A 12,679-nucleotide genomic window follows, 5' to 3' on the forward strand; every position below is an offset into this window, starting at 1 on the left:
CTCCCTGTTGCCTGCCCCTCTTCCACCTCCTGAGCCCCCGGCCTCCTTTCTCTGTTGGACTTTGTCGGCGCGAGGACGAACGTCACGGATTTGTTATGTTGTGTTATGGTTTTGTTCTGTGTTCTAGTTTACCCGTGTTCATTCATTAGTTTCCTTGGTTGTTAATTGCCCCACACCCGTTTCTCCCTGATTACACTTTCCCCACGTATTTAAGCCCTGTGTTTTCTGAGTTCATGGTCTGGTATTATCTTTATGTTAACGTGTGTTTCTGTTTTATACTCTTGTGGATTTATTAAAGACACCCTTTTTGGAATACTACTCCTTAGTCGTGCGCTTACTAGGCTACACACTTGACACCCTTAAACTGTGCATAGTTTACATGGTGAAATAAATAGGCTTTTCAACTATTTAATAGAAAGGTAAAACGCTTCCTACAGTATAGGAAGTATACACAAGTGGCCACTTGATGTAAAAGAAAAATCTGAACTAAAAGTTATTTGTTATTTGTCAGGGTGTGGTAGGGAAGAACCCAAATGCAGGCAGCGGTTAAGGGGTTAACAAGCAAGATTTATTTAAACACAAAACAAAGACCCATGGGGGGGTAAAACAACAATAACGAGGAGAAATAATATGACAGGCAAACAGGAACGTAGACTAACTAACACTGGACTAAAACAACACTTGACAAAACTACACTAGACTAGACTGGGATCACTTACAGACAGGAACAAGACGCAACGTCTTCAAAGACATGGCTCAAATGCAGCAAACAGCAATCGAACAAAACAAGCAAATGGTACAAAACGAACGAGCACAGAACAGCAGACACAAGGGCATTAAATAAGGGAACTAACAAACAAGATAACAATGGGCAGGTGTGGGTAATGAGACACAGGCGGGAAGCTAAACGAGGAAATGAGAGGGGCGGGGCCAAAGACGAGACCGGAAAGAACGCACATTATGTCGTGGCCGGCAATAATATGTTTCTCTCCACACAAAACAAGAGGCTCTGCCATGATTCTGCCACAAGACCAAGAAAGACATGACATGATAAGGCAGAATCATGACAGTTATTATTATGTTACTTTATTGTGGTTGAAATTACATGAGGATTCTTATGTGATGTTTAATTTTTTTATACACAGATATCTAGTTTCCAGACTTCAGCACTGCTGAGTGTGGCAGATTCTTTAGAATTCCAGTCGGATCCGTTAGGCAGCTTCAGTATGCTGATGTGTGGATCAGGCTTTAACTCGACGTCCAACCATACCAGCAGATCAGTCGTCACAACTGAGTCACTCAACTCAAACCAGCAAAACATACGTGCTGCAACAGCTGAGAACTCCAACACAACCAACACGAACGGCAGTAAGAGACGATTCTGAATCAAATGACACAAATCATGGGGATTTGATGGGTTTCTTATAACGTGTCCTTCGGTGATATTACCTTACCTCGTCCATAAAGGTTACATCAGCTGAAAATATATGCTGTTATGGAATCAACAACTTTTACATTTACATTTATGATGAAATGCATGTCTTTTTTTAGTTAGAAAAAAGACATGCACAATTAAACCAGATACATTTGTAAATACAATAAACTAAAGTCCAGTCTCTATCTGGTCTAACAATATGCAAGTATGCAGTATGCACAAATGCAGATGCTTTTAGCCATGCAAGCTCAATTTCAATAATTTTCTGTTCCAAAATTGTGTCAAATATAATCTCTAATGCTTTGCATACATTGCTGTGAGATGGACTGCAGTGGACATTTCCATTAGATGCCCTTTATAGTTTCCACTTTCAGGTCAATTATTGCAATGATGGAGCAACAGATTGAAAATAATAATATAGGATTTGTTTATAATCAAGTCAAGTCATGTTAGTTTTTTGTAGTGCTTTTTACAGCTTGCATTGTATCAAAGCAGCTGTACAAGAAAAAAAAACGCATGTTAATAAAGCAGATTAAAAAGAAATATGAATAACTAAATTCATAAATTCATATTCATATATAAACTCCCTGGTAAGCAATTAGGCTACTCCTCGAATGAAGCCGCATCTACGTTTTAAGGGATTTGTGCACGTTGCATTATTTGTGAGCTTTATATGCGCAATGACGTCTAACCTCCCCGCCAAAGCAAGTAGTCGCTTTAGCATCCGCCGTTTTTTAGATGCAGTAAGGCTTTAAAAAATCACAAGCGGGTTATAATTGATGTGTTTTATGTCATAGAATAAAACGTGAAAATATCTAGAGGTTTTGTTAACCACAGACCTTATTTCAGGCGATTGACCAAAAACCCATTCAAAAAATCCATTAGACTAGGGAGATGGAACCGGAAGTCCTAAAATGCTAACTCACTTCCAGGGTTTGCAAAGAATAATACGTCATCTCTGATGTACTGGATTCCAGTACTTGCATATACTGTATATACTTTCCCATACAAACAGCACATACTGTATAGTGTTTGGGAATGGTTTGCTAGTTTTGATGCAGGATGAGTCCATCGCTTTACATCCAACAATAAAATACAATGACATTGATTATTTTTTACTTGTATTTGTTATATTTTTGATAGGGATGCACCGAGACCGATACCAGTATCGGTATCAGGCCCGATACTAAGGTCAAGAGCTCGTACTCGTAAAAATGCACCGATCCCAATGGTCGATACCTCATGTGACATAACTGACTGAAATTTGTTTTAAAATTTGCTTAGAAAATTATTTATTTTTTCATAATGTATATGAGGTGGAATTGTAATCATGAAGCTATTCTATCTGTCTCACTGTGTTGTGAAAAGGTACAGGCATTGGTACCGGCGATACCCGTTCTTTAAAAAATGGTATCGTATAAACGTGCATCCCTAATTTTTGATATAGCAGACATAGACTGGCAGTACTGTGACGGGTTAGCTCGGCACATACAAAATCCTCTCATCAGCCCAAGCCACAGATATCGCTGAGGCGCTGCAGTTTGTTTGTTTGTTTACAGCGTCTTTTTTTTGTTTTTCAGCGTGTTTTTTCCGAGCACTCCTGTGTGCTGAATATCAGGAGGATGGAGTTAATGAGTGACTCTGTTGGGCTGTTCTGTTAATTACCTTCTCTTTGAAACTCCAGTAAACAGGATTCGCAGTTTCTCCCCGAACGCCGCCCGGCCCTGCTGTGGCTTTCTTTTCTTCTGACTCTACAAATAACAAAAAAACATGTTCCTTTCTCTTTTTAATGGCTTTCCGGCCCCGTTCGCATGCCAAAGGGATTCTGCTCACTCTCTTTCGGAATTCTGGGATTGTACACAAACGTCTGTGGGAATCCAGAAAGGATGTGTCAGTCAAGAGCCAATGAGGAGACATCCGTGACTCTCTAGTGGGAGTGCAGATGGTTGTGTTGTGTTATACAGATTGTGTGTTTGTGTATGCAATGTTTATAATGGGGTATTTAATTACAGTACGCTCAGAAAAATAAAGGTACTAAAAGGGTTCTTCGCAGAGATGCCATAGAAGAACATATTTTACTCAGAGGCTTTAAAAATGTTGATTTATTACCTTTTTTTCATTTGAAACCTTCCAAAGGTACTGTGAATGTTAAAGGCTCTTTATGGAACCATTAAGCCCAACCTTTTAGAAACCTTTATTTTTAGGAGAAGGTTTGGAAATAATGGGGCAGTATGCCATTTGACAGAAAGAGAAAGTTTAGCAAGTGAAAGACCTTACAATTATATAATATTTTTTAAAGTTTTATATAGTTTTAAACGATAGTTCACCCCAAAATTTAAAAACCAGTGTAAATTTATTTGTTCTGCTAAACACAGAAAGATATTTGTAAGAATGTCAGTACCCAACAGATCTCATCCCCCATGGACTCCCATAGTATTTATTTTCCCTACTATGGCAGTATATGGGGAATGAGATCTGTTTGGTTACTGACATTCTTACAAATATCTTTCTTTGTGTTTATCAGAACAAAGAAGTTTATACTGGTTTGGAACAACCTGAGGGTAAGTAATTGGGTGAACTATCCCTTTAAGTTTTGTTTACGATGGTGCAGAAGGTTGAATGTTAATAGAATTCAAAAACAGCATTTTAGATTACCATGTAAATACTGTGAAATATGGTAATGGTGCCCATAAGTACCACAGTATTACTGATCTGATGCCATTGGTGTACCACAGCCATAGGATTTCTCACACTATTTGTCTCGCTTACACGTTAAGGTCATTATTTAGCAATGAAATTCAGTGATGTATGTTGTTTTGAATCTGCAATTGTATCAGTGTTTGTTTGTTGGAGTGATTTTGTTATCTGTTCTTTGAGTAATGTCACATCGTGAAGTTTTGAGGAGAACTCATTTCATTACAGTCTAATGCAGGTTATTCAGTTTGTGATCTGTCCTGATGTGGTTGTGCAGAAGAGTGAAGATGGTGATTTGTCTTCCCGTGATGCGTTTCCTTTATTCTGCGTTTATTTTCAGGAGGTTGAGTTCCGTTCAGTTCAAGGCTTTTCTGTGAGTCTTCTGCACCGAATAGACAAATGAAATATGAATAAAACGTTTTATTTACATTGACAAAATTATTACACCACTGCAGATCCAAGAGATGTCTTTTTCTGAATGGTTCAGTCTGCTTTGTCATCTCTGCCAAGGCTAAACGTGGATTTGGTAATATGAAAGATGTTTTAAATATGACATCATAGAGATCATTGACACAGTAAAAAAGGATAATAAACATCTCATGATAAAACGAAACTGACTGGGAAGAACTGTGTTATGAATTCTTTATCTATGTGCAGGTAAAATAGCATTAGGTTAGAGTTAAGTTCTCAATCCCAGTCTCTGAATCGAAGCGTGTATGTGAACCTGTGCTTCATTCTGGCTGTGATTCTTCTGCTCAACTGATTTTGTATCACCACTCTTCTTCTGTGTTCACAGCAGGTGATTTCTGTAAAAATCTGACGGACACACTGGAGAGTTCGTCCGCCATGCGGCTGTTCTGGAGAACCTTCCGTCCCTTCCTGCAGGGAAAAATCCTTTATGCTCCTGACACAAACGTTACGCAGAGAATCATTTCAGAGGTACACAAACACAGAGAGGAAAATTTGAAAAAAACAGACCCTTTTAACCTTTTTAGGAGTAATGCAAATGAAAGTATACAAGAAATGCAAGTGTGTATGAATACAGATGTTTTGACACCCTTAGAAATAAGAGGAGGAAATGTATGTAGTTTAAAGGGAAAGTCCATCATTTACTCATCCTCAGATTTATTTGTTCTGCTAAACACAAAGGAAGATATTTGTAAGAATGTCAGTATCCAAACAGATCTCAGATCTCCCCTATTGACTCCCATAGTATTTATTTTCCCTGCTATGGCAGTAAATGGGGAATGAGAACTGTTTGGTTACTGACATTCTTCCAAATATCTTTCTCTGTGCTCGTCAGAACAAGGACATTTAGACAGGTTTGGAACAACCTGAGGGTGAGTAAATGATGACAAAATTTTCATTTTTGGGTGAACTGTCCCTTTAAATATTAACCTCCTCAACATTCCAGCACTATCAGAAGATGCAGAACTGTCTAAAAACCAGTCACCAGTTTCTTGAGCTGCAGACACATTAGAGAAACGTGTTATTCTTGTGAGATTAAATGAAGAAGCTTCTCCCGAGCATTCAGAACACCACATAACATCAGTTACAGCAGCGTCCAAAAGGGCAGACAGAAACATTTTAAATATTGATCCGAGACTTAAAGAAAAGAACGAAAAGTTTACTTTCACTTTACAAAACATAAAATGATTTATATAGCCCAGCATACAGTCCCTCCCGAGTGCACCTGTTAGAAGCTGTACGCATGTATCATCCCGGGTGAACACATCTCTGGTTTGAACGCATTGCGTTGTGTGGATGATTCATGTTTTCTTTGGAATCCTTATGGCTTTACTGTAATTCTTTAATCAGGCCAACCGTACGTTTGACGCTCTGGCTAAAGTGGGCGATCTGGCAGAGGCGTGGCTTCAAAACAAAAACGAGATCTGGGATTTCTTCAACAACAGCATGCAGATCAACACGCTGAGGGTGAGACTGCTTTTAAACCTTTACGTGACCCTTACACAAAGCCAGTCAGGCGAGGATCCAGCCTGAAATGGATAGTTCATTCAAAAATCAAAAAAATTGTTCTGTCGTATGTCATTCAAAACTTGCATTTGACACTTTCGTTTGTGGAACACAAAAGATGATATTTTGAGAAATGTAGAAGTCAATGGGGGTTAATGTTGTTTGTTTACCGACATTCTTCAAACTATCTTCTTTTGTGTTGTGCAGAAAAAAGTTTGAAATGACCCAAGGGTGAATAAATAACGAAAGAATTTTCATTTTTGGGTGAAATATCCCTTTAACCCCAGCAGTTAATATCCACTATATCATGAGGAGTTGGTTTATTAGCACACTGAAGGATACGCAGGGTTTATCCTTCATTGTGATGTCCATTATTGTTGTGGATGACTCACCTCTCCTGAAAATCAAAGCGAGTCTCTCTCACGCACAAGATCTTAAACCCGCAGGTGTGTCTGAGAGAGTTTACGGCCCCTCCTCTGCGATGGCCATGAAAGGAGAAGGTAATTATGGGTAAGTGCAGGATCATTTTCACCAACAGCAGGAAAGGGATTAACCAGCTGCACACCTTCAGACAATCCCTCTATCACTCGACTACCCTCTTCCCTCTCTCTCTCTCTCTCTCTCTCTCTCTATTACTTTAACGTTACTTTAAACGAGCTCAGATAGAGAGACGAATCAGGAGAAGTGCGGATTGAGAAACGATCTGTGCTTTGACTTTCTCGTTGCTCTGGGCATGACCTTTACACAGGACAATTTCTCTTGGGCTTCGTTACAAAACCTAGCGAGTGACTTATGCACGCAGCATTTTAAGGGATCATAGTGATGCAAAGGTTGTTCCAAACAGTAGGCATGGTAGTAACGTTCTAAAGCACCTAGTTTTCGAAAAAGGCATCCCAGAATGCATTGATGTAGCTTGAGGAACAAATGAAAGGAATGAACATAAAAGGTTCTTTGATGCCATAGAAGAACCTTTTGGTTCCATAAAGAACATTTAAGATCTGAAGAACCTTTCTATTTTAAAAAATCTGTTCTTCAGATTATAAAAAAGTAAGAAAGAGATGGTTCTTTAGAGAACCTTTTACTGAATGGTCCTTTGTGGAACCAAAAATGGTTCTTCTATGGCATTGCTGTGAAGAACCTTTTAAGCACCTTTATTTTTAAATAAATGTGAGTGTAGTGTATAATTACACTTTGGTTTTATTAACAAAAACAATATTGTCTAATTAATACTATTTCTTAACTCAAATTAGACTTTTTTCTCTCATTTTTGCGTGCACACAGTTTTTTAGGCTTATTAGAATGTTGTGTTGTAAGCTAAGCAATTTATTTGTCAAAATATGTATTTTGTGTGGTCTGCCTGAGGAGAACTGCTTACATACAGCGTTTCAAATCTCTCAATTTCTTAAATAAATCATTTTAAAAGCTACCTTTTTATTCTGTAGCGGGAGATTTTAGAGGTCTACTCTCCACCTCCATATTCTTGTCACATTTACGTCTGTTTCCTTATTTAGTTTTCTCCGTTTTTGCCATTGGACTTAATTTTGCCACGATCCCTAACGTGTACCTCGTTTGTTTTACTCGCACCTGTTAGTTGTTATCGTCATCACTTGTACACTATTTAGCCACTGCCTTTTTCGTTTGTTCTTTGTCTTGTCTAAAGTGTTGTAACTGCCTTCTTTGAGTTTTGTTTATTTGTCTGAAGTGCTTTCATTAAATATATCTATTCACTGTGAATGACCTTCGACTTCTTCGTCTATCGCCGCTGTTACAATTCTGGCTATATTAGCAAGTATTTAATCGGATGCACACGCTGGCCTGAAGTTAACTTCTTATTTCTTATAATACTTTACTCTGTTTTATAAAAGAGAGTTTTGTTTAACAGAGCGCGATCTTGAAATGTCAGCCCTGTTACTGATTTTTATCGTTTTGCTGTACAGTAAACAAATCATCGAAGTGGATGTTTGTAAAAATATCAGCATTAAAATCTGTCCCTGAGGTATCTGATTTTACTCTAGTTTATCAAGTCAAATTCAACTGTGAAATTGTCAACCCTATTACCCGAGTCTGCAGTTATATATTAACACATAACATGAAAATTGAAAATGTATTAGTTTAGATTAAGATAGCACAGATCAGTTTAATAACCCCTCAAACAGATTACGTGAATAAATTGTTTCGAAGGCATCCACTCCAATGAATGACAGGTTTCATTAAAGTTTGCCTTAGAAAGCAGATGTCTAGGCAGTACTACAGTGCTACTGTCTCACTCTTTTGATATGCCATAGAGTGAAATAATCATTCAAACTGTTTAGTTGTCTCTCAGCATCTATTGTCTAAAAGCTGAATGAATTACATTGCTACTGCCATGTGGTTTGGCACAATGATTTAGATTTAATGACTGTAATATTTAGTCTTCCATTAGCAGCAATACACTAATGTGTTCATTTAATATTTCTTTAATGAAAAAAAAAACAGTTTTAAGGCCATTGCACATTGAGTCCGAAATTTGCGCACGTTAAAAGATAAATACGACCTCACGTTGTGTCAATCACATTTACACACTGCCTCCGATATTTTCATCCGTCAAAAAAAATTAGGACTGGGTTTGATTTTCTGCGTTTTTCGCATCAGTAGCAGTCAAATTCAGAGACACCACCATACAAACGAGCGCCAAATAAAAAACGTATACGAAAATTTCGGACCGTATGTGCAAAGACCTTAACTATTAATATTTTACAAGCAAACCTTTGTATTTGATTGGAAACAGTGTGCCATTGGTCTTAAATTAGTGATCTCAAGAAGAGTACATACAATATACAGTACAGTGTATATGCAGTATGTTCAGTCTTTCCGTCTGTCTGTTTGTCTTTCTGCATTTATTTCTACCTTCCTGTCTGTCTGTCTGACCATCTGTCCGAGTTTTTGAACTCCCGACATAAGGGCAAGTCTTGAGCTCGGCACATTTGCACATTCTATAATCAGTTCCTTTAGGGCTTGTGCGTTTTTTGCTGGGTTGTGCTAAGCAGGTTTGGGAAGTTTTAATAAACCTTTAATCATGAGAAATACGACTTTAATGATCATAATGTCTCGGTTTTATTAGCTGTTTCTGATGCAGGAGAGATTATCTTACTGTGGTACACTGATCATCGAGATGCACCCATATACACACCTTTGAAAACAATCTACTTAAAGCAGTGCAATAATTTACATACAGTATGAATATCGACAAAAAAATCCATCTAGATTTGAATATGTCTGTGTTTATCTGTTTATGTTTAGTTTTGTAGAAAGTGATGTGTGTTTGTTGGGTTTGTAGTTGCTGTGTTGTCTGTGTGTGTTTTTACAGTCATGTGCATTTAGTGTATGTGTGTTTGTTGTGTTTTTAGTTGTTTTGTTATGTGTGTCCATGTTTTATTTGTATGTTTGTGTACTTTAGTCATATGCATTTACTGTATGTACATTGTTGGTTTGTATGTTTGTTTGTGTGTGTATATGTGTTTACTATGTGTTGGTATTCTCACATATGCTTGTGTGTGTGAGTGTGTTTTATGTTTGTGTTTATATGTGCGTTTATGTGTGTTCATATTCTAATGTTTGCTTCTCATGTTTGCGTTTGTGTGTGTTGGTATTCTCAGGTGTGTGTGAACGTTTGTGCACTCCAGTGTGCAGTGACATCCGCTTTATCCTTGCAGGTTAGGACAGGGAATGATAAAGGAGAGGGTGGAACTGCAATTTATGACAAGAACGTGTGAGTGCGGCTGTGCGTATGCATGTGTGTGAGAGAGGGTGCAGTGCTTGATTTTAGATAGTTGAAGAGCAACAGTGCCACCTAGCTTGGAGCGTTACTTTTTGTGGGAAATATACTCCGTAAAGGTTTCCTTTTCATTTACTAAATCTTATTACGTGTTTGTCATGGGTGCGCCAAAAGTAACATTACTTTAGTACCAAGTCAATACTCAAACAGATAAATGTTACCGGCCTTACCACAGTTTGGAGTTCAATTTCCAGGTTCTGTCTGACAAACAGACGGCCGTTTCTAAATAGACCTGCTGCTGTCTGTCTGAATAAGATTAACAAAAATGAAGGAAATTTCATTGTTGGCTTAATTTATTTTATTACTGACTGTGGGAAAATACTGAAGCAGTGTTTACTCGATGTAATTTAATTAGTTGTTATTTATTATGCTGTACGCATTTGTAAATAGTGGAGTGTTTATTAGCACATTTATTTTTGCAGAGTTATCAAGAATATTGTTGGCATTATTATAAACTGAAATGTTAATGTTGTCACTTCTGATTTGTTGCATAAATCTGTGTGTGTTCTGTTTTCAAAGGTTCTTTTGAAGAACCCCGTGTTTGCAGTAGTTCTCGACCAATGGCTTGAGGGAACCAGGCTCTCCACAGCGCTAATCTCCAACTTCCTGTTTAATGGTCCAGAGTCGGAGCGTCTTCCAGGAATGGCACCATTTGATTGGAGGACCGTCTTCAATGCCACCAACCAGGTGGCAGAACAGCTCACTCAGATTTTAGAGGTTTGTCTTACTCTACACGCCAGTAGACATTGTGTCTTTTGTCTTTTATTTGTCCAGACACTTACTGTAATGTGAGGTCACTTCTAGTAGAAAGATACTGTAAAAAATATACTTTAGGATTCAGTGTAAATGGGGAATCATTCCTTCTTCATTTTCTCACTCTTTCCTTTAGTTCATGAGTCTTTTCTGTCTTATTCTGTTTCTCAGCACTCGAGCTGACAGTCCTGCTTCACAGCTGATTCTCTGTTCCGCCTGCTGCTTCTCTTCACCCAACACCACATGAACCAACTTCTTTAATGTCAGATTCAGATGGAACCAAGGAGCTGAACATTGTGTGTGTGTGTGTGTTTCAGTGTTTTGATCTGGATAAGTTTGAAGGTGTCAGCAGCGAGCCTCTGCTGGTCGAACATGCTCTGAAACTCTTGAATCAGGACGGGTTCTGGGCTGGAGTGGTTTTCACGGATCTCTACGCGAACAGTAATGACCCCAGTGACCACCAGCCACCAACGCACATCAAATACAAGATCCGCATGGACATTGAAGACACAGAGAGGACAGACAAAATCAAGGAGAGGTAAGAACAGACCACCACACAGTAAACACCAACATACAACCGCAACACAATTAAGATATAAACACCAAAATACAACATTAAAACAGCATACACCTCCAACATAAAATCAAGACAAAACGCTAACATATAAAACACCACATTTCCATCCTATAATATATAAACACCAAAATTCAACACCACCATAGGCAGCACAACATCTCCACCATTCAAACGTATAAACACCTAAATACAACATGCACGAACCATCAAACAACTCTAACATACAAACACCAAAATATGACATTAACACACCTGCAAATAATTTACAACACCTTCACCCCTAAACATATAAACACCAAGTCATAACATTGACACACTAGCAAATAAACACAGCATCAACACAAAAGTAAATCAAACACAACGTCTTCACCTTGCAACATATAAACACCAAGACACACCTTCATCCAACCAGCATATACAACATAACACCTCAACTCTCCGGCATATAAACACTAAAACACAGCATCAACAAACTAGCAAATAAAACACAATAATTCCACCTTCACACATCTAAACACCAATACACACTACCACCACATCAGCATAAAACACTAAGACACAGCATTAACAAAGCAGCGTATAACACACAACATACTGTTTAAACACCAAAACACAACATCCACACAACAGCAAATAAAACATAATACAACATCTCCACTGACTGACATGAAGTATAAACACAATTAAAGGAAACTGATAAAGAACTGATAAAACTCCTATTTTACTCATATGAAAGATACAACCTCCGTAGACTAGTTAGTAGCAATCTAATCGTTGATCATCTTGGACATTTTTGCTCTTTTTAGCCATTTAGCATATACCTGTAGTCTTTCAGTAATCATGGCCCTAGACGACTGCTGCTGGCTAGAGGTCTACCAGTGTTGAAATCTTGAGGGGAAGCTCTTCTGTGGTGCTGCTACAGAGCAGTGATCTCAGCATATTTGTAGTGTTACTAACTGCTGTGTTGCTTCCAGCTGTCTTAGATCTAGTCTTTAATTGCCCTTCATTAGACAACCATGTACTCGATGTTAAAACTCAAAGACCACAGCCTTCTGAATGATATCAGTCTTCTTCACAAAGATCAGAAGGATCATCTAAAGGCTAATTCCCACTGATCCAACAAGCGACAACAAACGCACTGTTGACATATGTTGGATCAATGTCAATGAGAATTTGGAATGTTGGTGTCTTTCGCCATTTCGTTGGTGTTGGAATGTGTTGGTGTTTGTTGGATCAGTGTGAATCTGCCTTAAGAATGGAGAATTCTGGTCCATGCTCACTTTTTACCAATATAAAGTAATCAGCTGAGTTATTAGTAGAGGTAATGAGCACAATTGTGCAATGGGAGCTCCTTAAGGGTGCACATGTTCAGCTAGGCTGAGCTGATGGGCAGTTAAGGTACCTTTTATGTGATGCACTTTGCTGGACTGAG

At 38.2% G+C, this 12,679-nt stretch overlaps 1 protein-coding gene across 3 annotated transcripts in view; it reads left to right on the forward strand.

Annotated features, from left to right (window-relative positions):
* Positions 1-12,679, forward strand: part of LOC130555841 (phospholipid-transporting ATPase ABCA1) — a 136,304-nt gene that overhangs the window by 46,737 nt on the left and 76,888 nt on the right. For 2 of the 3 annotated variants that reach the window (XM_057336360.1, XM_057336350.1), the window contains exons 9-13: positions 1,146-1,368; positions 4,926-5,068; positions 5,948-6,064; positions 10,437-10,634; positions 10,988-11,208. In XM_057336360.1, coding sequence (XP_057192343.1) covers positions 1,146-1,368; positions 4,926-5,068; positions 5,948-6,064; positions 10,437-10,634; positions 10,988-11,208 — 902 coding nt within the window. The remainder of the gene's footprint in view (positions 1-1,145; positions 1,369-4,925; positions 5,069-5,947; positions 6,065-10,436; positions 10,635-10,987; positions 11,209-12,679) is intronic. The other variant, XM_057336368.1, reaches the window with a different exon arrangement.

This window comes from Triplophysa rosa, linkage group LG1, assembly GCF_024868665.1.
Source record: "Triplophysa rosa linkage group LG1, Trosa_1v2, whole genome shotgun sequence".
In the NCBI taxonomy this organism is placed as follows: domain Eukaryota; kingdom Metazoa; phylum Chordata; class Actinopteri; order Cypriniformes; family Nemacheilidae; genus Triplophysa; species Triplophysa rosa.